Source organism: Astyanax mexicanus, chromosome 13 (genome assembly GCF_023375975.1).
Source record: "Astyanax mexicanus isolate ESR-SI-001 chromosome 13, AstMex3_surface, whole genome shotgun sequence".
Lineage (NCBI taxonomy): Eukaryota > Metazoa > Chordata > Actinopteri > Characiformes > Acestrorhamphidae > Astyanax > Astyanax mexicanus.
The window spans coordinates 47,231,008-47,256,166 of NC_064420.1; the positions used below are offsets into that span (position 1 = coordinate 47,231,008).

General features: G+C 40.6%; 3 protein-coding genes and 1 long non-coding RNA gene across 4 annotated transcripts in view; 1 reads left to right on the forward strand and 3 right to left on the reverse strand.

Moving 5' to 3' along the window:
• fbxw12 (F-box and WD repeat domain containing 12) overlaps positions 1 to 2,277 on the forward strand; it is a 23,483-nt gene extending 21,206 nt beyond the window's left edge. Inside the window, exon 10 of the mRNA XM_049463145.1 lies at positions 2,067 to 2,277. Within this exon, the coding sequence (XP_049319102.1) occupies positions 2,067 to 2,166 (100 nt within the window). The 3' untranslated portion in view covers positions 2,167 to 2,277. The remainder of the gene's footprint in view (positions 1 to 2,066) is intronic.
• ptpdc1b (protein tyrosine phosphatase domain containing 1b) overlaps positions 1 to 9,424 on the reverse strand; it is a 13,631-nt gene extending 4,207 nt beyond the window's left edge. Inside the window, exons 1-6 of the mRNA XM_022676783.2 lie at positions 9,203 to 9,424; positions 7,934 to 8,014; positions 6,156 to 6,274; positions 3,874 to 4,011; positions 2,717 to 3,786; positions 1,000 to 1,182 (exon numbers count right to left, since the gene is read on the reverse strand). Of these exons, the coding sequence (XP_022532504.2) occupies positions 1,000 to 1,182; positions 2,717 to 3,786; positions 3,874 to 4,011; positions 6,156 to 6,274; positions 7,934 to 8,014; positions 9,203 to 9,363 (1,752 nt within the window). The 5' untranslated portion in view covers positions 9,364 to 9,424. The remainder of the gene's footprint in view (positions 1 to 999; positions 1,183 to 2,716; positions 3,787 to 3,873; positions 4,012 to 6,155; positions 6,275 to 7,933; positions 8,015 to 9,202) is intronic.
• A 371-nt stretch (positions 9,425 to 9,795) lies between these two features.
• Positions 9,796 to 14,632, reverse strand: LOC125780653 (uncharacterized). The gene is made up of 3 exons (XR_007423924.1): positions 14,151 to 14,632; positions 13,967 to 14,051; positions 9,796 to 10,389 (listed from the first exon to the last, which is right to left on the reverse strand). It is a non-coding gene; the product is annotated as an uncharacterized LOC125780653 (long non-coding RNA).
• Positions 14,633 to 17,241: 2,609 nt separating this feature from the next.
• Positions 17,242 to 24,938, reverse strand: adtrp1 (androgen dependent TFPI regulating protein 1). Its single transcript, XM_049463169.1, has 6 exons — positions 24,747 to 24,938; positions 22,685 to 22,834; positions 21,093 to 21,194; positions 19,490 to 19,605; positions 18,104 to 18,264; positions 17,242 to 17,784 (listed from the first exon to the last, which is right to left on the reverse strand). Exons 1-6 carry the CDS (start codon positions 24,909 to 24,911, stop codon positions 17,762 to 17,764), a joined length of 717 nt encoding a protein of 238 aa, XP_049319126.1. The 5' UTR covers positions 24,912 to 24,938; the 3' UTR covers positions 17,242 to 17,761.
• Positions 24,939 to 25,159: the final 221 nt, after the last annotated feature.

The window sequence follows — 25,159 nt, forward strand, 5'->3', positions numbered from 1 at the left end:
ACACTTACATGCCAAATGTCATGGGATAGGAAGTAGTATTATAGCATTTGCCATGTTGCATTAAGCTAAAGCATGCTGCACTGATATTGAGTGCATTTCCCAAAATGCTCCTAAAGCTAAGAACTTCGTAACCTTGTGCCTAGGAACATTCTTAAAATTTCAAGCATTTCCTAAAAACCTTCGTAAAGTAAGTAGTTCTCAAACTTGTTTGTGACTTAAGATAATTGTGACCCACTTGTAACAGTTCCACCTAAAAAAATGTCAGATGCCACCAATTTTCCTTTAAAAAACGTACAGATGTTGCTGTCGCTATGATCAAGAGATTGCTGGAACGAATCCCGGTCATGCAGCTTGCCATCAGCTGCCGGAGCCCTGAGAGAGCACAATTGTTCTTGCTCTCTGGGTGGGTACAGTAGATGGCGCTCTTTCCCCTCATCACTCCTAGGGTGATGTGGATCAGCACAAGGCTGCGTCTGTGAGCTGATGTATTAGAACTGAGTAGCTGCGCTTTCTTCTGAGCGTTAGCACTGTGATGCTACTCAGTAATGAAAATACTCAAAAGGAGGCGGAGTCTGACTTCGCATGTATCGCAGGAGGCATGTGCTAGGCTTCACCTTACTGGTGTTGTGGAATCACTAGTGATAGTGGGAGTACAGCTGAGTGGGTGGGATAATTGGCTCACAGATGCTTTGTGCAGAACGACATCACTCTAGGAGTGATGAGGGGAAAGAGCACCATCTACTGTACCCACCCAGAGAGAGCAAGGACAAGTGGGCACTCTCGGGGCTCCGGCAGTAGATTGCAAGCTGCATGACTGGGATTCAAACCAGCGGTCTCCCAATCATAGTGGCATAGTGGCTCACTGCACTCACTGTCCACTCTGAGTGGAAATATTAGCCTTTTTAAAGGCACACTACACATACATTGATAAATAAATGTGATGATTTTAACGTTTATCTTTTAACCTGGTTATAGAGCAAATCAGAACACATTTCTCACCCGCTCTAGTGAGCTGAGGACAGTCTTTGGGTCTGGGTTGGGGAGATCCAGGGCCTGGATGTCTTTAGCTGAGAGGATGGGCTCCTTTAGCTGCTCCAGCCAAGACCACAGTATTCCAGTGAGAATGAAGGGGTCTCGCTCCAGACACAGCCGCTCCCACGCCCCCTGATAATTCAGATCTGTCTACAGAATCACACATTACACCATTAATCCATTAACCAGGGAAAGAACCACTACATTTAAAAAAAATTAAAGGTCCTAACATACAGCCTGGTGGGATTCAACATAGTTATAGTTTCTACTTTAGGACTAATAACTGAATAATAAATCTCGGTTTCAAGATTTAATCAGTATATACTGCATATACAGTGCCAGTCACAAGTCTGGACACCTTCTCATTCAATATTTATTTCTTTTACATAGTAAATGAATAGTAAAATGATCCAGACTATGAAGAAACTCATAAAGAATCATGTAGTAACTTAAAAGTGTTAAACAAACTAAAATACTCTGTGAAGAAGCTTTTAGGTGCTCTTATCTGGGGAGCTGTTAACTTGTAGTTTCTGAGGCTGGTAACTCTGATAAACGTATCCTGTGCAACAGAGGAAATTCTGACTCTTCCTTTCCTGGGGTAATCCTGATGAGAGCCAGTTTCATCAGAATGTTTTAATGGTTTTTGCAGCTGCAAAAGATTTTTAAAGCGTTTTGTCTTTACTTAGTTGAGTAGTTCTTGGCATAATATGGATTAAAACGTTACTCATACATTAAGAGGCAAGAAATGCAAGTAATTAACTCTTGATGAGTTCAGCACAGCTGTTAACTTAAAGCCTGAATTCCAGGTGACCCTACCTCATAAAACTGACTGAGAAAATCCAGCAGAGATGTGAAAAGCTGTTAATCTAAGCAAGAGGAGCTACTTTGGATAATCTAAAATATGAATCATATTCTGCTTTGTTGATTGGATGACTTTAATAGTCATCTACTAATAAATAATGTAAAATAATGTGTATGTATAGCAAAATCCAGTGTTTTTTGATATAATATTTGATGAATGCTTCTTTCTGCAGAGGATTCAGCCAGGTGGAGTGTGATTACGCCAGTATAGTCGCCTCAGTGGAGGCCGTGGACGGGAAGGATGTGCTGAAGGCTTATATTTTTAATTCTTGATCAGACCAAGGTTTGAATTTTAATAGAAATAACATAATAACTCTATATACTGTTTGTTTATGGATGAATGAATATCATTCCAGAGTTGAAAACTTTTTTGCATACTAAAAAATGTTATATGTTTTTCTTTATAGTTTAGATGACTTTATTATCAAACTGTAATTAAGAACATTTTAATATAATGAAAAAAACAAAAAAAAAACACTGAATATAAGGGGTTTCCAAACTTTTACTTTATATATACTGTTTCTACACTCTTTGAAAGACTGTTTAATATAGTACAGTATATAATATAGTACTAAAATGTGTAAAACCTTTTGGTGCTCAACAGAGTAAACATTTAAGCATTTAAACAGTTCTGTAAGTTGTCATGGTTATAAGTTACATTGAAAACCTCCTTTAAAAATGTTACTTGTCATAAGATATTTAACGTTATTGTTTCCCAACCCTGGTGTTTTCCAGCTCAAACACATCCACTTAACTGTGCCTATTTATGACTGATTGTGTTAGAACTGTTAGAAACTCTAGCAAGAGAGTTTCTCATGCCTACCTGCCAAGCAGAGACCTTCTGGATGTGCTCCTCCATCCCATCCTGGTTGAGATCCACGGCCAGCGACTGAGCCACCAGCAGGCGCCGAGCCTCCAGGTTCAGCTCTGACTGGATGGTGATGAAGGGTACCTCCGACAGCCGGTCCTCCTCCTCGTCTCTAGCGTGATTCACTTTGCCAGTTTTGGTCCCTTTATGGTCAGCATCATCTTTGGTCTCCTTCTTCCAGGACAGCAGCCTGGCGAAGGTGCTTCTCTTGTCTGAATTATCGGATACGCCGAGGGACTGGCTGCGCTGCAGGACGGACTGCCGCCGGGTGTTCAGCAGAAAGCATCCCTCCTTCTGATCCTTGATTGTCTTCAGCTCCCAGAGGTTACTGCAGGAACCGTGGGTCACCAGCTTGTTTGGAGTTCCATGGGGGTTGGCGTTGCCCTGTTGAGACGGGTCTCTCTGGGATGCATCCTTGGCCGGGGTAAGGGAGGCTAAAACAGCCAGAGGGTTTCCGGTGAGGTTGAGGGTGTCAGCCAGCCTGCGGAGGTCCGAGTCGCTGTAGCTAAGGCTCTTGCGGGCGTAGTGAAGAGGTGGCTGAGACGCATCCCTAGGAGACACGGGGAGACCGGGAAGTCGTGGCTGGATCATAGTAATCCCTCCAGACACCATATGGTTGGTAAACTGTGGCACAGGAGTATAAGATACAGAGCTTTCATCGTCTGACGTGACGTCAGGAACCTCCAGGATGTCCTCCTCGATAACCTGCCGGTTCTCCGCAATGTCCAGTAAGAGTCTGCAGATGATCAGGACGAGCTTTGGCATGTACCTGAGCTGCCGAGCCTCGTACCCGTGCAGCATGTGCTTCTGACGGATCAGGTACTGGGAAAGGGTGACGGGGTTGGCTCTCGGCTCAGCGTGGGCGAACAGGTTCCTCAGCGGAACGAGGAACTGAGCAAACTGCCTGACGCACACCAACTGTCCTCTGGTTTGGATGGAGTTGGGACGCTTAGATCGCACAAATAAAATGGCCTGGTCTGCGGTCATCCGTGAGGTGAAGACCAAGAAGCAGGCTAATAAAACACCTGTGGAATAAGAGTATTTAGTGTTAAATCAAATTAAATACTATAGTCTTACACCATTATAAAGATTCGTATAAGGCACTGTCGTACCTGTTCTACCAAGGCCTGCGTGACAGTGAACAGCCATTTTTCCTTCCTGTAAGGCGAAGGACATGACCTTCACCATATCCAGGATTGTGGCGAGAGAAGCCACGCCATAGTCGTTCCATCCAAAGTTGTAAAAGTATACTGCAACACAGAACATTGGTATGAGTCGAAGAGAAAATTATTACTGTATAAAAGAATAGTGAAGTGATCCAGACTATGAAGGAACACATAAGGAATCATGTAGTAACTTAAAAGAGTTAAACAAACCAAAATACAAAATACTCTATGAAAAAGCGTTTAGGTGCTTTTATTTGGGGAGCTGCTAACTTGCTGTTTCTGAGGCTGGTAACTCCGATGAACTTATCATGTTACGAAAGAGGAAATTCTTGCTCTTCCTTTCCTGGGATGGTCCTGATGAGTGCCAGTTTCAACATGTTCAGCATCAGTTTTTGATGTTTTTTGCGGTGACTTCACTTAAGGCTACTTTCAAAGTTCTTCAAATGTTTCGGATTGACTGACCTTATTTCTTAAAGCATTTTTTTCTTTACTTACTTTCTTTCCATTACTCAAATAGAGCTATTCACTGTATACCAACTCTAGATGTTCAAAACTCTAGACGTCATCTAAGCAAGAGATGCAACTTTTAAGAAACTAAAATATAAAATATATTCTGGTTTATTCAACACTTTGTGTTCAATAAATAATTCCAGATGTTTTTCTGATTTGAGTTTTGGTGATTTTTGTATTCATTTACAATGCAGAACATTTTAAAATAATGACAAATTACAGAATTTAAGGTGTGTCCAGACTTTTGAGTGGTACTCTACTTATAAAACTGATAAATTACCCATGCTTAATACTAACATTACATAACTGTAGATCAGGGGTGTCCAAACTTTTTTTGTTGGGGGCCAGAAAGAGAAATATATTTGAAGTCACGGGCCACAGACTCTGTAATAAAACAAATAATGAAATATACCACTTTAAATAATACATTTTTCCTGATTGTTTCATTTACACACCATTTTACTTGACTTACTCTCTTTATCTTTGACAGTGTTGTGTAAACTAAGATTTTTCAAATTGATGTTTCATTTCATGATGTCTCTTAATATTAAACTCCTTAATTACGGCAACTTTTAGACTCGTTTGCCCCGTTTTTCGGCGCTAGAAATGCGCACCCTCTCCTCTTTTAGACTCTTTTGCTCCGTTTTTCTGCACTAGAAATGCGCACCCTCTCCGCTTTTAGACTCTTTGCCCCGTTTTTCTGAGCTACAATTTCACTCTCTCCGCTTTTAGACTCTTTTGCCCCGTTTTTCTGCACTAGAAATGTGCACTCTCTCCGCTTTTAGACTCTTTTCCCCCGTTTTTCTGAGCTACAATTTCACTCTCTCCGCTTTTAGACTCTTTTCCCCCGTTTTTCTGAGCTACAATTTCACTCTCTTCGCTTTTAGACTCTTTTGCCCCGTTTTTCGGCGCTAGAAATGCGCACCCTCTCCGCTTTTAGACTCTTTTGCCCCATTTTTCTGCACTAGAAATGCGCACCCTCTCCGCTTTTAGACTATTTTGCCCCGTTTTTCGGCGCTAGAAATGTACACTCTCTCCTCTTTTAGACTATTTTGCCCCGTTTTTCTGCGCCAGAAATGCGCACTCTCTCCTCTTTTAGACTCTTTGGTCCGTTTCTGACACCTAGCTTTCAAACTTTGAATCTCACATTATAAAAACCTGCTTAACAGCGGGCCAACTTTCATTCTATTTCTAAAATACCTCGCGGGCCGCTCCAAAAAAGGAAACGGGCCGCAAATGGCCCGCGGGCCGTAGTTTGGACACCCCTGCTGTAGATGATATGCACTCTCTACACACTTCTTTAGGACCACTGTTCTAATGGACCACTGGGCAAGGTGCTATAAATCTCAAGTTCTATCACATCCAAAAGGCGTTTTACAGGATTCTGTTCCTAATGATCACTCTTTATAGTAAATGAAAGACTTTAATGGTTAATCTGGTTAATCTGTGGTCATTAAGGGATGCACATGGTCAGCAACAAAACTCAACCTATGGCATTTAAGTGATGACTGAAGTCAACAGCCCTAAATTTATATTACTGAATACATTGCCATCCAAATTATATCACACATCTCTACAAGCCTTATTTTTACACAGACCTAATTCTACCTCAGCTTTCCAGCTCAGTAACACAGACAGCAAACAGACCTACTAGGCAGACTACCAGACTACATCCTCAATCACAATCCACAATCACAGGTAAGCACTTAATCACTCACTGCCAGCCTCCATGAAGGTCTCGGGCCGGTAAGTGAAGCCGCTCTCGGGCTCTAACGGATTGCCACAGTTGGCATGCTCTCCGGGTCGCTGCAGGTTTATAACCGTCCTCAAACCACATCTCAACATGCAAAGACACAGAGACGGCAGAACGTAACAGACACTGACCCACATCTCAGCAAGGTGAGGGTTAAAGACACACTATGCAGCCTTTTTCAATTGATTAATGTGTTTCAAACTATAAGGCACACTATCTATGAACGTCTTTTGTCTGGTCTATTTTCATACATAAGGTGCTCTGGATTATAAAGTGCATTAAGTGACACTAGTAAGGATGCTACATTGAAGTGAGCAAGGGTGTCGCCATGTTTCCCTACTTATGGTAAAGCTGAGGAAAGCGCCTAAGTAAACAAAACTATAATTCTTAAAAATATATATTTTCTTTCAAAGTCAAGCGAGAGCGCTGGATGTTAATCTACACAGATTTCTCTCCTGAAAACTGTTTATTTGTGTAAGTAAAGCGCTTCTGTTTATTTACAGTAAGCTTAGAATTTCAGTATTTTGTCCAAAGGATACCCAGACCCAGTTAGCAGCAATACCCAGACCCAATTAGCAGCGCTAGCCTGACCCGGCTAGCAGCGATACCCAGACACAGTTAGCAGCGAAACCCAGACACAGTTAGCAGCGCTACTCAGCTCTGGTTAGCAGCGATACCCAGACCCAGTTAGCAGTGCTAGCCAGTCGTGGTTAGCAGCAATACACAGACCTGGTTAGCAGCGATACCCAGACCCGGTTAGCAGTGCTAGCCAGTCGTGGTTAGCAGCGATACCGAGACCTGGTTAGCAGGGATACCCAGACCCGGTTAGCAGTGCTAGCCAGTCGTGGTTAGCAGCGATACCGAGACCTGGTTAGCAGCGATACCCAGACCCGGTTAGCAGTGCTAGCCAGTCGTGGTTAGCAGCGATACCCAGACCTGGTTAGCAGAGATACCCAGACCTGGTTAGCAGTGCTAGCCAGTCGTGGTTAGCAGCGATACCCAGACCTGGTTAGCAGTGCTAGCCAGTCGTGGTTAGCAGCGATACCCAGACCTGGTTAGCAGAGATACCCAGACCTGGTTAGCAGTGCTAGCCAGTCGTGGTTAGCAGCGATACCCAGACCTGGTTAGCAGTGCTAGCCAGTCGTGGTTAGCAGCGATACCCAGACCTGGTTAGCAGAGATACCCAGACCTGGTTAGCAGTGCTAGCCAGTCGTGGTTAGCAGCGATACCCAGACCTGGTTAGCAGAGATACCCAGACCTGGTTAGCAGTGCTAGCCAGTCGTGGTTAGCAGCGATACCCAGACCTGGTTAGCAGTGCTAGCCAGTCGTGGTTAGCAGCGATACCCAGACCTGGTTAGCAGAGATACCCAGACCTGGTTAGCAGTGCTAGCCAGTCGTGGTTAGCAGCGATACCCAGACCTGGTTAGCAGTGCTAGCCAGTCGTGGTTAGCAGCGATACCCAGACCCGGTTAGCAGTGCTAGCCTGTCGTGGTTAGCAGCGATACCCAGACCTGGTTAGCAGCGATACCCAGACCCGGTTAGCAGTGCTAGCCCGTCGTGGTTAGCAGCGATACCCAGACCAGGTTAGCAGTGCTAGCCAGTCGTTGTTAGCAGCGATACCCAGTCATGGTTAGCAGCGATACCCAGACCCAGTTAGCAGCTCTACTCAGCTCTGGTTTAAGTGAAGGTTTGTTAAGATAGATAGTTAGACAGTTAGACAGTAGAAAGGTCACAGGTCCTTACCTTTGAAACTGTTCAACGATGTTGTACTTTTCTATGATTTCGGTTGACGGCCGTGCCGTAGCGAGCAGGTTTTCAGTCACCCTGAATGAGGAAGAAATATAACAACCATAACAAATATAAAACAGGGTTTAATGCATTACTGAAGACAATATTAGAACTGAGGGGGGACTGATTATGTGGTAAAATGTTTGGAGACTGCGGATTGGTTGGTAGCCAAATCCCATTTCACCACTGTGTAGCCTTACCCCTTTGTTTTGCACATTCACGCCTAGGGTTAGGGAGTCCTGATTGTTTTTAGGCTTGAGGGGTAGGGGGAAGTGTTACATTACATTATATTACACAACATTATATTTAGTGGACGCTTTTATCGAAAATTACTTACAAATAATGATTTACATTGGCAATAGAAGACATAGAAGTTCAAGACAAAAACATTTTAGATAGGACCTAAAGAAGGCGAATAGGGGAATAGTGGAGCATAGAGGAGAAAAGGAGGGGAAGAAGGAAATGAAGTTAGAAGTTGTTAGTGTGTTAGAGGTGTTAGGAGAGTTAGTGCTCTTTGAAGAGCTCTGTCTTCAGGAGTTTATTAAAGATAGCGAGAGATTCTCCTGATCTGGTAGTAGAAGGTAGTTAGTTAGAGGTGTTAGGAGAGTAAGTACTCTTTGAAGAGCTCAGTCTTCAGGAGTTTATTAAAGATAGTGAGAGATTCTCCTGATCTGGTAGTAGAAGGTAGTTAGTTAGAGGTGTTAGGAGAGTTGGTGCTCTTTGAAGAGCTCAGTCTTCAGGAGTTTATTATTAAAGATAGTGAGAGATTCTCCTGATCTGGTAGTAGAAGGTAGTTAGTTAGAGGTGTTAGGAGAGTTGGTGCTCTTTGAAGAGCTCAGTCTTCAGGAGTTTATTAAAGATAGTGAGAGATTCTCCTGATCTGGTAGTAGAATGTAGTTTGTTCCACCATTGGGGAACTCTGTATGAGAACAGTCAGGATTGCTTTGTGTGAGTGTTTTTTAAAGCGAAGATGGCCCTGGCAAAATTGACCAAAGACACAAGCAAATTAAGTAGTTTCCTTGTTGAAAATTGTGATGGCCACTGCAATACCATAGTTTAATGTGTAGTTTCAATGTTTATATAAATCCCTAAAGTTTAGTAGTTAAATCAGCAGCAGTTGCTGAACTTTAGCGCTCCATTGCTATAACGCTATAGCTATATCTGTATTGGGTGCTTGAAGGGTTGTCCCAATTCTTAAGGGGAGAATTTCAACCCTAAGTGTACCAGGAGGAGTAGAGTCCTTTGATGGCCTGTTTGTCTGGACTCCAGTAAGACGGGTCTTCGTATTTGCACGCTCGGCCGCCACATCCGATGGCACACTGCATGTGGCTGGGTATGACCAGCCGAAGTGTCTCTCCAACCAGGGTGTACTTCGCTGTGGCCATTGTGGTTCTCACTGGGAGAAAAAAGAAACAGGTGATACTTCATAATACTGATTCAAGATTCAAGATTTTACTGTAATGTCACAGAGTACAGGTGTAAATGTGAAAAATTTGGGTGCAGATTCCCACCAATGTGCAAAGAATAATATTTACAAGAAGAGTAATAAAATAACATATAATAAAAATAAGACATACAGATAGCTTTACAGTATAACACTATACACAATACACTCAATAACAATACACATAATAACTTGCTCTATAGACAAATACTGCACAGAACAAATATTGCACAGATGTAGATATGCAGATATCTAGAGTGCAGTAGGTGACAGAATAACTATGAGTAAGTGAAGGTAAGGAATGAGTTGAGTGGGGAGTACAGGGTGCAGAATGGTGTATAATGTGGGAAAGTCTGATGGATGCAGTGTAAAGTGCAGGGAGCAGAGTTTGTATGGGTACACAGTTCTACTGGCTGTTCCACAGCCTGGCCGCCTGGGGGAAGAAGCTGTCTTGAAACCGGCTGGTTCTGGCCTTCAAGCTTCTGAGCCTCCTTCCACTCGGCAGCTGTGAGAACAGGGAGGGTTTGGATGGGACGTGTCCTTCATGATCCTTTTGCATTTCCTCAGGCAGCGGTTGGTGTATAAATCCAAAAGGTTTGGGAGCTGACCCCCAGTGATGAACTGCGCTGCATGCACTACCCTCTGCAGGGATTTCCTCTCCAGAGCAGTACAGTTCCCGTAACAGGTGGTGATGCTGCCCGTCAGAATGCTTTCCACAGTGCAGGTGTAGAAAGTCCTGAGGATGCTCGGGTTCAGACCAAACCTCCTCAGCCGCATTAGGAACTACAGGCTATGTTGTGCCTTCTTCACCACCCGTGTGGTGTGTTCTGTCCACGTCAGATCCTCGCTGATGTGAACACCCAGAAACTTGAAGCTGCTGACCCTCTCCACCGCAGTCCCGTTGATGGAGATGGACGAGTGTGCTCTCTCCTGCTTCCTGAAGTCCACGATCAGCTCCTTGGTCCTGCTGACATTTAGCGAGAGGTTATTCTCCTGGCACCAGTTTACCAGGATGTTAACCTCCTCTCTGTAGGCCGATTCGTCGTTATTGGACGATTCGTCGTTCACTGACATGAACATTCAGGAGCATTCAGCTTGTGATCATATCATATTAATGGAAACAAATAACATTTATTAAAAATGGTGGCTAAAGGTCTATGTTACCTCCCGGCCCCTGTTTTCTCTCATTGTTGCCTAGATTTGCCAAACATTCATATAAAGCAATCTACACTGTTCTCATACAGAGTTCCCCAATGGTGGAACCAACTACCTTCCACTACCAGATCAGGAGAATCTCTCACTATCTTTAATAAACTCCTGAAGACTGAGCTCTTCAAAGAAGTAAAAAAAAGTTTTTGCCTTGAATTTCTGTTCTAACTAGAATATTATATAAGACCAATTGGTAGTGTGGGCAGTGTGCCAAGTCCTGCTGGAAAATAAAATCAACATGAAGTGCTGTAAGATTTTGTGGGAAAACTAAACCGCACTGACTTTACTTGACTACTTGACTTGACTTTAGACTTGATAATAAAACACAGTGGATCAACACCAGCAGATGACATGTCTCTCCAAACAAACCATCACTGATTGGTGGAAACCTCACACTAGACCTCAAGCAGCTTGTACTGTGTGCCTTGAATTCCAAATGAAATGCTAAATATACTGAAGGTCAGTGATGGTTTGGAGATGCGGATTTCATTTTCCAGCAGGACAGGAAAATAGTCATGTGTAATACATATATATATATATATATATATATATATATATATATATATATACAGTGCCCTCCATAATTATTGGCACCCCTGGTTAAGATGTGTTCTTTAGCTTCTCATAAATTGAGTTTTGTTCAAAATAATATAGGACCACGATGGAAAAAAAGAGTAAAATACAACCTTTAACTCAAGTGAATTTATTCAGTAGGAAAAAAATCCCACATTAAGAAATAATTATTTAACATCAAATCATGTGTGCCACAATTATTAGCACCCCTGATGTTAATACTTTGTACAACCCCCTTTTGCCAACAAAACAGCACCTAATCTTCTCCTGTAATGTTTCACAAGATGGGAGAATACAGAAAGAGGGATCTTTGACCATTCCTCTTTGCACATTCTCTCTAAATCATCCAACGACCTGGGTCCTCTCCTCTGCACTCTCCTCTTCAGCTCACCCCACAGGTTTTCAATGGGGTTGAGGTCTGGGGACTGAGATGGCCATGGGAGGAGCTTGATTCTGTGTGCGGTGAACCATTTCTGTGTAGATTTGGCCACATGTTTAGGGTCATTATCTTGCTGAAAGACCCAGTGACGACCCATCTTCAGCTTTCGGGCAGAAGCCACCAGATTTTGTTTTAAAATGTCCTGGTATTTTAGAGCATTCATGATGCCATGCACCCTAACAAGGTTCCCAGGGCCTTTAGAAGAGAACTTTTCTGCATACTCAGCTCTTGTGTTACGCCAGACCCACTTAGAGCATTTGTTGCCAAAAAGCTCTATCTTTGTTTCATCTGACCAAAGCACACGGTCCCAGTTGAAGTCATAGTACCGCTTAGCAAACTCCAAACGTTTGCGTTTATGATTGTGAGTGAGAAATGGTTTCTTCCGTGCATGCCTCCCAAACAGCTTGTTGGCATGTAGATAGCGCCTGATGGTTGTTTTGGAGACTTTGTGACCCCAAGAAGCTACCATTTGTTGCAATTCTGTAACAGTGAGCTTTGGAGAACTTTTTATTTCTCTTATCATCCTCCTCACTGTGCGTGGTGGCAAAATAAACTTGCGTCCTCGTCCAGGCTTGTTTACCACTGTTCCAGTTGTTTTAAACTTCTTAATAATTCCTCTGACAGTAGATATGGAGAGTAGCGATTTTCTTGTAGCCATTGCCTGACTTGTGAAGGTCAACACACATCTGCCTCACTTGAATGGTATGTTCCTTTGTCTTTCCCATGTTGAAGATAAATGGCCTCTGTGTCACGTCATATTTATACCCCAGGGAAACAGGAAGTTGTGAATTACTAATTAAATGTTCCTACATACTCTGATCAACTTCGTAAACTACTGTAGAAGTGACAGAAATACTTTTATTAAATTTATTTCCTAAGAATTGTTAGGGGTGCCAATAATTGTGGAACAGGTGATTTTATGAAGAATAATTATTTCTTAGTCAGGGATTTTATTTCCCCCTTAAAATTTACTTGAGTTAAAGGTTGGACTTTACTTTTTTTTCCCATCGTGGTCCTATATTATTCTGAACAAAACTCAATTTATGAGAAGCTAAAGAACACATCTTAACCAGGGGTGCCAATAATTATGGAGGGCACTGTATATATATATATATATATATATATATATATATATATATATATATATATATATATATATATATATATTATATATATGAGTTTCACATTTTGAACTGAATTACTGAAATAAAGTAACTTTTCAATGATATTCTATTTTTTTGAGATGCACTAGCAATTCTCATCATATCAGCAGGTAGTTTGATGGTAAATCAGAGCTTAATGATGGTAAATTATGTAAGCTGCTGCTGATGGACTGAGGCACTACTTTCTCTCTTTTTACTGTACACTAACATGCCAAAAATCATGGGACAACAGTAAGTTGAATTAATCATGGGGTGTTACTTTAGGGGATGGCTTCGAGTGAGGTCTGATAGTGGGTTCAGATGTGTTGAGCGGGTATTTAAAGAGGACATATTCTATTTTTTGTTACCCAAATTACATGCTGATGAGGTTCTTTTCACAAAATCACTCTCATATAAAGAGATCTCAACGGCTCTATTATCACCAGTTTCAATCTCTTTCAGAATGAGCTGTTTAAGGGCTCTGTCACGTTTATGCAAATAAGCTGTTGCTGGCCATGCCCCTTGTTTACAGTGAGCGTTTACCACAAGTTAGTGTTAGCTTGTGCTAAATGGCAAAATACAAGCAAGCAAGTTCATATTTAACTGTAATAGATGCACAAAACTCATGATTTGAGAGTTCTTACATCTCCCTCTTTTGTTGACTTGCTACAGACAGTAGATACAGATCCTTCCTTCAGACGAAGTCTGCTGGCTAATAATCCTATGTACTGTCTGAGGTTCTTTAACTTATCTAATGGGTGGGGTTCTGGTTCGGGTTAACGAGTGGGGGTGGAGCCAGGATGGTTTATAGGGAGTGTTTATAGGGCCAGTCTAGACCCAAGTGAAAAAATACAAATGTGGATTTTTTTTAACAACTTTAACATTCCTCTATCCACAGTGTCACATATGTACCGGTAATACCAGTCACAGAAGACTAATATTACCACCCACAGTGGACAGGGTAGTAGGTCTTAATGATCTGACGATAACAGCCCAACTAAAAGGAGAGAGCCAGAGGGTAACATAGACACAAAGGTACCCAGAAACACTATTGCTGATACTCAATACTCCAGGACCTCAGTACACACAGCATCCATTTGTATTGTTGTAAGGTATTGTTTTAAGGTATTTGGCTATAATTGTCTAAAGTTAGTATTATTATGTGTATAGAAACTCCTTACCAGCCTCCATTGGAGCTTACTGGAAATCTGCAGTTTCATCAGAGTTGAACTATAATCAGACTGATGCCCACCTCCATTATTAAACCTGTAAATTACAGTATAAAATAAATAATGAATAAATAAAACACAGCAGAATTGAGAGTTCTCATTTACAAAATACACAATTAAAATGATAAACATTTACCTGTGAAATCCTGGAGAATGCACCATCCATTAGTTTAAATTCTCAGACAGTCCAACACATGGATCTTCACACGGCAAATGAACCTACGCTGGATTACCATGAAAATTAGCATTTCACACCCAGTCCAGGCCAAAGAACTAGAGAGAATCTAGTTGGAGAAGCTGGTCAACAGTTCAGATTAGATCAGGCAACCCGTTTTACAGTTATTGTGACCAGCATGATGCTCCAAGCTGCCCTATCTTGTCTTTGCTCACTTTAAAAAAAAAACAAAAAAAAACTCTAATCCGATGTAATCTAAGCTTAACTAATTTTACAAGGGTTCTGATTTGGGATTTTCAGCCTATAAAAAAATGTAAAAAATAAAATAAAAAGGTAAGTAATCCACGGTGCAACAAAGGTTTCGATGCAGCTGATTCTGTAGGTTGGAGACGCCAAATGAGGCCGCTATTTCTGACTCCTCCTGCTTTAACCCACTAATCCAATTAGTCCTGAAGCAGCACGAGAAAAAGCTCACCAGAATCAAAGCCTGGGAGAAATCCCTCTGACCAGGCAAGTCCATTTATTTACATTCAGCAAAAGAAAAAGCTGAGAAAATACTGTATGAAATTGTGTTTTTAAATGATATACAATTATATATATATTTATAGCAGCTCTGGTCATTTTGATTCAACTTATATTAAAACGAGACGTCTTTTCTTTAGAGAAATTACAGATAAAGCCAGAGAGAGGTGAGTACTGTTTCCTACATCTTCAAACTCAGACTTTTGGAAACTGGAGAAAACTGCTACAGGAAGAGTCACGTCTGGCTGACCCACATGGAAACAGCAGCTTTAGCCTTCAGCTCAGCTTAACATGATTAGACTAAGTCTCAGTTTCAGCAGAGAAGAGAAGAATTAGACTACTAAACAATAGGGATGTTCTAAAACTTTTGACTGGTGTATATTTGTGGGTATAACAGTTTATCAGTCATTAGAATGAAAGGGTCCAGTTTTTTTGTCAGACATACAGTGGTGTGAAAAAGTATTTGCCCCCATATAGATTTTTTCTGTTTTTGCTTTTTTGTCATACTGAAATTTTTCCGATTATCAAGCAAACTTTAATATCAAACAAAGATAAGCTGAGTAAATATAAAAAGCACTTTTTAAATGAGAATGTTATTTAATAAAGGAAAAAAAAATATTCAAACCAATCTAGTCCTGTGTGAAAAAGTGTTTGCCCCCTAAACCTGGTTGTGTCACTCTTGGCAGCAACAACTGCAATCAAGCTTTACCTCTTCTTTTTTTGTTTTAAAGCATAAACGTCTGGTTTAAGATCATCCACAGCATCTCAATCAGCATTTAACTAGTGGACTCCAAAACCTTAATTTAGTTTTTCTAAGCCATTCATCGGTGGACGTTTTGTTTGTGTGCTTTGGGTCATTGTCCTGCTGCAGAACCCAAGTACACTTGAGCTTGAGGTCACGAATATTCTCCTTCAGGATTGTCTGGTAAAAACAGAAGAATTCCTGGTTCCCCAGACCATCACCACACTACCACCACCATGTTTTACAATTAATTCATGGGGGCCAAACACTGTTCACACAGGGTTAGATTAGTTTGGATATTTTTTATCCCTTAATAAATTAAATCATAAGTTTATATTTGTCTGAAATACTATTATCAGGAGAGCCAGACAGGATTTTCAGTGGACAGCAACTGTAACGAAGAGCTGTGAGAGAAACGTCTGAGTAAACATGGCTGAGTCGACATGTTTCACAGCCTTCAGACCGAACGCTGCCAGGTCTGACAGTCCAGGAGCGGACAGTGGGAATCGGGACAGTCATTGGCTTATTTACAGCAAATCAGATTAAAGCACAGCGTCCTCAGCAGGAAATACCCTCCACGGTTTGACCTACTGACGGCCGCCGTGACGGGGTAATGAGCAGGTCAGGAGGAAAATGACCAGTCAGCACCAGTCTGAAGGCTCCTTGCTCCTGGACACTCCTTCTTAAACGGTGACTTAAACCCCGTGGCCCTTCGCCTGCAGAGTCCACACTCAGGTGACGTCAGCAGCGTTCACACCTATATATAGTGCACGAGTCCTCGAGAGCACCAGGAACACAAGAGTTCAAACTTCAACACAAGACTAAAGAATGTTTGCTGGACTGGCTCTATTAGTGCCAATCAATACATAGCAACCACCTAGAAACAATTTACCCTCCAATGGCTATACTACAGCAACACCATAGCAACCACATATAAACAATTTACCAGCGAACAGCTATATACTACAGCATCACCAAAGCAACCACCTAGACTCAATTTACCCTCCATTGGCTATACTATACTATAGCAACGCTATAGATACCACATATAAACAATTTATCAAACAACAGATATATACTATAGCAACACCATAGCCATTACCGTAGATACCACCTCAACCACTGTGGAATTAACCAAAAAGATTTACTACTGCAACACCACAGCAACCCGTACACAGTCACTCAGTAACACCCTAATAATCCCCCATGATACCACAGCAACTTGTGTGGAATCATTCAAAAGCTGTACTACAGCAACACCTTAGCAACCACTTAGCAAAACCACAGCAACCAAAAGCTTTACTAAAGCAACACCTTTGGTACCATAGCAACCATCTAGCAGTCACTTAGCAACACCATAGTAGCCAAAAGCTACACTACAGCAACATCTTAGCAACCACTTAGCAAAACCACAGCAACCAAATGCTATACTAAAGCAACACCATAACCCCATACTTTTGGTACCATAGCAACCATCTAGCAGTCATTTAGCAACACCATAGTAGCCAAAAGCTACACTACAGCAACATTTAGCAAAACCCCACCCAATGTCAGACATAGGTGGATTTGTTCCCCCAAAAATGATTCCAAAGAAAAAGCAGAAATTGTTTCAATAGACTTTTATTTTGAAAGTGCGCTGAAATCTGCACCCTCACCATGAAAAGCACCCCCTCTCAGGAGCGCGTTTCTATTTAAAGTTAAAGAGGGTTAAAGAGGGTGCTTTTCATGGCGGGGGTGCAGATTTCGGCACTACTACGTTTAGTCTGCAATAAAGACAATAACAGTGTATAGAATTTCATGGGATTCACCTTTTAATAAAATCCTTCATCATCATCTCACATAATCCAGCATAGATCCATTTTACATTATAAAACCATCACATTAATGAATTTACATGCAAACATATTTTGCACAGAAAGAAAAATGGTCCTCAGTGTGATTAAACAGTACATTATGGGGTAGTACAGCATATGGAATTAAACTTCTTAAAATAAAAAAAAAAAACAGATTACAGTAACACTAGCAATGCAAAATCTATTACTGATCTAATTAGTAATAAGTGCAAATTATTTCAGATCACCAAAAAAAAAAAGAAAATGAACGTAGTGGTGAATAATGTGTAGAAACTGCTGCTGCTGCTGCTGAATACTCCTGTAGTCTGTAGGTTAAAGTGAGTCCTGCCATAAAAATACCTGAGCCCCTCCCACAGTAAACTACTGCAAAGTGCTACATCATTCCTCGCCCCAGTAAACAGTCTGGTCCTGCTGGTTTTGAGCGGGTGATGGTCAGTCTGGGTTCCTGTGTTCTTTTATTTCTTTTTCTTCTGATTCCCTTAAAGAGAGAAGAATTAAATAATATCAGTGTAAAATACTATAGAAGGCCTGGATTAAAAGCACTTTTCTATATATTACTTGAAAAATTACACACACTAGACTGGATTATACAGCGCACTGGATTATACAGCGCACTGGATTATACAGCGCACTGGATTATACAGCGCACTGGATTATAAAGTGCACTGTCAATGAACGTCTATTTTCTGTACTATTTTTATACATAAAGTAAATTACACTAGAAAGGAACAGGGGTGTCGCCATGTTTCCCTTCTAATTCAGTAGGTCTCGACGCTGGGTGGTGAGCTCTCTCTCACCTGTCTGACTCCAGATGGTTCGGTTCAGCTTCTCTCCCAGCAGGTACAGTGGAGCCATGCTGAGTGAAGAAGCTCCCAGGAACAGAACCAAGCCTCCCGGACTGAGCCGGGCCATGATGGGGTAAACCCAGTGCCCCGACACATGATGCACCCATAAAACCCTAAATACACAATTAATATACGATTAAAAGAGAACGAGAACAGCAGCAGCATTATCATTTAAAACATATAGAGCTACATAAAGACAAAAAAAGTTAAATTGTATAGTAATAGCAGCAGTTATGATAGTTACACAGCTAGTATTACCTAAAATGTCAGTAACACTAGCAGTGATACCCTTAAGAAAAGACCTAAAGGGCAATTTGGCATTAGTTAATTTAGTAAAACAATTACTATTTAAAAAAAATTCAGACTATAAGCTTAACCAGATTATAAAGTGCATTAAGCAACACTAGTAAGGATGACTACATTGAAGTGAGCAAGGGTGTCGCCATGTTTCCCTTCCAATGGAGAAGCATCTAAATAAACAAAACTGTAATTCCAAAAAAAATAAATAAAAATAAAAAGTTAAAACAAGTGCTGGATGTTAATCTACACAGGTTTCTCTCCTAAAAACTGTTTATTTGGGAGAGTAAATAGCTTCCATTTATTTACAGTAAGCTTAAATTCCCAATATTTTGTCTAAGGGTGAATTTACAGTGAAGTTTCTCCAGCACTTTAAGGCTGGGTGCAGCAGCATTAGCATTAGCCGCTAATCGCAGTACTAACGGGCGCAAATGCTGCCCGATAACGCTAGACTGAGACACTATCAGCTAGCAGTATAATTTATGTGGTTTCATTTCAATTTAGTCAAACTTCATCATAAATTGTATCTATTTTATCTTTTAATCTCTTTATTAATTTTATTACTGATTGCACTGCATGTCCAATACTCTTTAATGTTATTAGATTTTTTTTTCCTTTTCTCTGAAAGTGTTTTGTTAAGTGTTGTGCTGCTGTAATTGATGTTTTGTTTAAATCCAGATGTTCCTTTTTTTCCCCGCATAGTTTGTTTTAACATGGTAAACACAGACTAAAACAGAATACAGTCTAGTATAGTCTCCACCTAATGACAAAAGAACCATCGCTGTGGTTAGCAGCTAATGCTCATGTGGCTGCACCCAGCTTTAATGCTGGAGAAACTTTACTGCAAACTCATTCTTATAATGTTGTACTTCAGCAGAGTGGCTTTACTGCTCCTTAATACCTGACTTGTAGAATTCAAACATAAGGTGTACTGATGATTTTTGTTAAATATTATAGTAAATTATTATAAAAATAGAGTATAATAACAGTATTAAAATAGCTCAAATTACAGTATATATTTATAGTATAGATATGAATTACCAGGCTAGATATAGGGAAGCGAACAGAGCCAAGCCGAGGATCCCATTGAGACGACTGGGGTGTCTGTGATGCTGAATGTACATCTGGATCAGAACCAGAGGCAGGATTACAGTGTGCTGTAGCGGGGGAAAAAAAGGAACATCTGGATTTAAACAAAACATCAATTACAGCAGCACAACACTTAACAAAACACTTTCAGAGAAAAGGGAAAAAAAATCTAATAACATTAAAGAGTATTGGACATGCAGTGCAATCAGTAATAAAATTAATAAAGAGATTAAGAGATAAAATAGAAACAATTTATGATGAAGTTTGACTAAATTGAAATGAAACAACAGAAATTATACCACAGTCTGTTACGACCCTGCAATTTGATAGGCTGAGAGGCGTTTTAATAATGACATTATCAGCCGATAATGCACTGTAACCGAAGCTCTCCATGTATTATTTCGCCACATACAGGTAACCTAGCAACGATGCAGCGCTTACAAGCCAAATATTTATAACCAAACAGATCCTATTCTCTGCTCCTCTTTAACTCAAATCTTTTAACAAATAGTGATAATGGAACTGTGGTATAATCGCAACAATACACTCAAGGTTCATGCTACAACGTGTAATATTGGCACTGCTTTGCTGCGGATGTAGGCACGAGGTTAGAGTCATAGCACTACTTCTCATGTATTATTGCTTAAATATGCACAGAGATAAGAAAAACAAATATATACCATGATTAAAAAAAGGTTTCAAAACATTAACATAATTTTTAAACATAGCAAACACAAGCAATATTTCACTATACATTATTCACATCACAGGACATTTAACATAATTCGTTTTTCTGCAGCATTTAAATTATTCATGCTAATATTGGAGTTATATTATACAAATAAAAATTAAGAAATACAATAGGATATACATTTATTTGTCCAACCCTAGCAGTAAGACACAGTAAAAGACTTCAAAATTTTAAATTAAAAACCAAAAACAATGCACGTTCAAATACATATACACACAGTACCAGTCAAAAGTTTGAACACACCTTTCCATTCAATGATTTTAATTAATTATTTAATTATTTTTCCTAAACTGTACATTAATCCTGAAGTGCTTTTATCTGGGGAGCTGTTAACTTGCGGTTTCTGAGGCTGAATGTATCCTGTACAACAGAGAAAACTCTTGCTCTTCCTTTCCTGGGGCAGTCCTAATGAGAGCCAGTTTCATCATTATACTGTTCTCAAAGGTCTTTGTGGTGACTGCAGTTGAGGATACTTTTTAAAATTCTTCTTTTAGACTGAATGACTATTTCTTAGTCATTTTTCCTCAACTCTACCGCATAAAACTGACTGAGAAAATCCAGCCAAGATGTGCAAAACTGTCTAATCTAAGCAAGAGGTGCTGCTTTTAAGAATGCGAAACATAAAATATATAATGTTTGTTTAACAATTAAACCACTAAATTTAAGGTGTTTCTAAGGTTTGACTATATTTTTCAAATCTGTACAGTCAAACTTTTAACATAAACAAAAAAGTAAATGAATCCTACATATTCAGTCCTGTATAAATGGGCAGTTAATCAGCAAATCTGTTATAGAAATTCTTACCATAGCATGATTCAGCCAAATAGGAATCAGTTCATCTAAATACTTCGGATAGACCAGCTCCCGGTCGATGGTGTAGAGCGCCCAGAAGGAGATGAACACAAACTGAAATACAACACAATTAAACAGAAGTTTAATACTCATCTCAGTTCCACAAACAACTTTTTCATTTCTTAAAATTTCAGATTCAAAAACACAGAAAACTAAATTCTATGTCCTAACTCACTTTTATAAGTAAAACCTCAAACTAAATCCATTCTGACTAGTCACATGACCAGGAGCACTTATCCTTAAAATTTTTGACTAGACACATGTTACCATTAATTTACATTTAGGTTCACTCTCTCTTATTTTGTTTAAAAAAAATATATATAAAAATTGGGGCGCCGAGTGGTCCAGCGGTCTAAAGCGCTGCCACTATGAGCAGGAGGTCGCAGGTTCGAACCCCTGCTCATGCCGGCGCTCAGAGGGAGCACAATTGTCCCTGCTTCCTCTGGGTGGGTAGATGGCGCTCTCTCCCCACATCACTCCTACGGTGATGCCTGCAGCAGGGCATCTGTGAGCTGATGTATCAGAACCTGCTCGGTAATGCTACTGAGATTCACTTTGACAGTTTCTATATGTAAAGATGTTCAAATCTCCATTATACCATTTTTAAAATGGCATTAGCACAAGAAATTTAATTAAATCAAAGTAATTCCATTAACCTTGCAGCCCTAATATCAACTTTCATTAATTTAATTTCCATCAGAACATAAGAATTTCATGACATCAGATTTATGTATTTTATACACAATAAGGCGCACCGGATTATAAGACGCGTTATGCAACAATAATAAGGAACAGGGGTTTCGCCATGTTTCCCTTCTAATTCAGCAGGTGTCGCCGCTGGGTGGTGGTGGTGGGGTAGGATAACTAGGTTAAGTAAAGCTAAGCTAAGTAAACAAAACTGTAATTCTTAAATAATAATAATAATAATAATAATAATAATAATAATAATAACAAAAAAAATTACTTTTAAAGTCAAATGAGTGCTGGATGTTAATTTACACAGATTTCTGAATGTTTTCTCCTGAAAACAGTTTATTTGGGTGAGTAACGCGCTTTCATTTATTTACAGTAACTTAAATTTACAGATTTTAAGGCTAGCCACGGTTAGCGGCTAATTCCGCCCAACAAGGTAACCCTGAAAGAGCTAGCGCTTAGCGGCTAATGCTAATGCTGCTTCAGCAGTGCTAGCCGGGGTTAGCAGCAGGCTACAGGCCGATTTAGTCACCTCTGAACACCGAAAGAGCTAGCACTTAGCGCCTAATGCTAATGCTGCTGGAGAACTAAACTGAAAGTCCTGTATGACTGTACTTTAGTAGAGTGGCTTTACTGTTCCTTAATACCTGACTGGTAGGATTCATACATAAGGCGCACTGGATTATAAAGCGAACTGATGATTTTTGGTAAAATTAAAGGATTTTAAGTGCGCCTTATAGTGTGTAAAATACTGTATATGTGCACATCAGTTTAAGGTTGATTCAACACTGATTTAATCATGGTTTGTGTATTCATTTCCTGAAGTGTCAAATTGAGGAACAGATACTCACAGTGCCCACAGGAAACGCCAGCACGGTGAAGAACCCGTCTCGAACTTTAATAAGGAACAGTGGAACGCCGCTGCGGGTGTTCTTACTCGGCAGAACAGCGAGAACTAAATCAGTGAAAAGACAAAATCCGAAAAACACCGTCTGCATCACCTGCACAGAAAAAACAATACAGTAATTAGTGCTGAACTGCATGAACAAAAGTATCGGGACATCTGCTTAAGCTTAATTTCTCCTGAAAGTAAAGATATTTTAAAAGAGTTTCTGTTTTTTTATTCTACTGGTAATACTTCTTTTCATGGATCAGACAAGCTGTGTGTGCGCTTTTGCACCTCTGTGTCAGCAACAGGTGCAACTGTAAATAGCTTAAGGTGTTTAATTGAAAACTCTTTTCAATTCCTAATATATACTATTTCATATACCAATACTAGTACTTATACCAGTGTAAATTATAGAATATCACTGAAAACTGTGATCTATTTAATTTCTTTTATTGTTGATTATTGTGGCTTACAGGCAATCAAAACCCAAAAATCAGCGTCTCAGACAATTAGAATATTTTATAAGATTAATTGGTACTTTTATCAGTGTGGGCAGTGTGCCAAGTCCTGCTGGAAAATGAAATCTGCATCTCCATAAAAGTTGTCAGCAGCAGAGGGAAGCATAGGGAAGTAGGATTTTGTGGGAAAACAAAACTGCACTGAACTTTAGACTTGATAATAAAACACAGTGGATCAACACCAGCAGATGACAGACATGTCTCTCCAAACCATCACTGATTGGTGGAAACTTCACACTAGACCTCCAGCAGTTTGGACTGTGTGTCTCTCCACTCTTCCTCCAGACTCTGATCCCTTGATTTACTTTAAATGAAATGTAACATTTACTGATGATCAGTGATGGTTTGGAGAGACATGTCATCTGCTGTCCATCCATTCATCAATGTATCTACCAATGAATAGTCCATTTACACATTCTTCTCTCTCTCTATCTGTGTAAATGGTATGGTATGTCTTCATCTGAACATTGAAGGTATAGTTAGTGTGAAGTGGGTTTTTTAGGCAGTGAGCTCTTCACACAGAGAGAGATTAATAAAGTAAATTATCTCTTTATGTAACAGCAGTTATTATGTATATTGTCTGTATTTCTGTGTAAACCAGTCCCTCCAGTGATCTGTAGAGTACAGTTCAGTGATTAGAGGATAATAGTTCAGTGTGTGAGAGAGCTGCAGTTCAGTGATCAGAGCTGAGATAAACAGTAAGTGTGTGTAAGGTCACTGTCTGTGTGTGTGTGTAACAGAGTGTGTGTGTAACAGAGTGTGTGTGTAGCAGTATGTATAACAGCCTGTGTAGCAGTGTGTGAGTAACTGTGTGTAAATGTGTGTGTGCAACAGTGTATATGTGATTGTGTGTGTTTGGTAGTTGCTCTGACCAGGTTGAGTAAGGTGTGTGTGTGTGTGTGTGTGTTTGTGTGTAGCAGTGAGTGTGTGTGTAGTAGTTGCTCTGACCAGGTTGAGTAAGGTGTGTGTGTGTAGCAGTGTGTGAGTGTGTGTGTAGCAGTGAGTGTGTGTGTGGTAGTTACTCTGACCAGGTTGAGTAAGGTGTGTGTGTGTGTGTGTGTAGCAGTGAGTGTGTGTGTGTGTGTGTGTGTGTGGTAGGTACTCTGACCAGGTTGAGGAAGGTGTGTGTGTATATGTAAGTGTGTGTATAGCAGTGTTTGTGTGTGTTTGGTAGTTACTCTGACCAGGTTGAGGAAGGTGAGGTACTTCCAGTGTGTGTGTGTGTGTGTGTGTGTAGCAGTGTGTGCGTAGAAGTGTGCATGTGTGTGTGTATCAGTGTGTGTGTGTGTGTGTGTGTATGTGGTAGTTACTCTGACCAGGTTGAGGAAGGTGAGGTACTTCCAGTGTGTGTGTGTGTGTGTGTGTGGTAGTTACTCTGACCAGGTTGAGGAAGGTGTGTGTGTGTGTGTGTGTGTATGGTAGTTACTCTGACCAGGTTGAGGAAGGTGTGTGTGTGTGTGTGTGTGTGTGTGTGTATATGTGAGTGTGTGTGGTAGTTACTCTGACCAGGTTGAGGAAGGTGAGGTACTTCCAGCGGCCTCCGTAGGTCCGGACTCCGGGGTGTCTCCCCTTGAAGTCCAGGCCGCAGTTCTCCCGGAGGGTAAAAACATACCAGCCGAAGATCAGCACGTGCAGCAGCAGCGCCCTCAACACCGACCCACCTGCCATCATCCCCCGCTCTCCTTCACTGATCCTGATCCGGAGCTCCTCTCACTCTCAGAGACCCGCAGCGCCCCCTGCAGGCCCGGCAGAACACTGCAGCCCACACCAACCAGCAGCACCGACTGATTTAAAGGAGACTTTTTACTTTTGTTGTAGTAAAACATGATAAAAAGTTCTTATCTTTGATGAATAGCACACCTCCGTTCTCCCACAGCGTTCAGAGATCCAGAAATTTTAACAGTTTGTCCAAACCATAG

Excerpts from the sequence above, each read along its gene's own strand:
- adtrp1 (XM_049463169.1), bottom strand. The coding sequence starts at position 24,911 with ATGATGGCAGGTGGGTCGGTGTTGAGGGCGCTGCTGCTGCACGTGCTG. Across the intron at positions 19,606-21,092 it reads TTTGGCTGAATCATGCTATG|CACACTGTAATCCTGCCTCT; the intron begins GTAAGAATTTCT and ends CCCCCGCTACAG. Across the intron at positions 18,265-19,489 it reads GCTTCCCTATATCTAGCCTG|GGTTTTATGGGTGCATCATG; the intron begins GTAATTCATATC and ends TTGTGTATTTAG.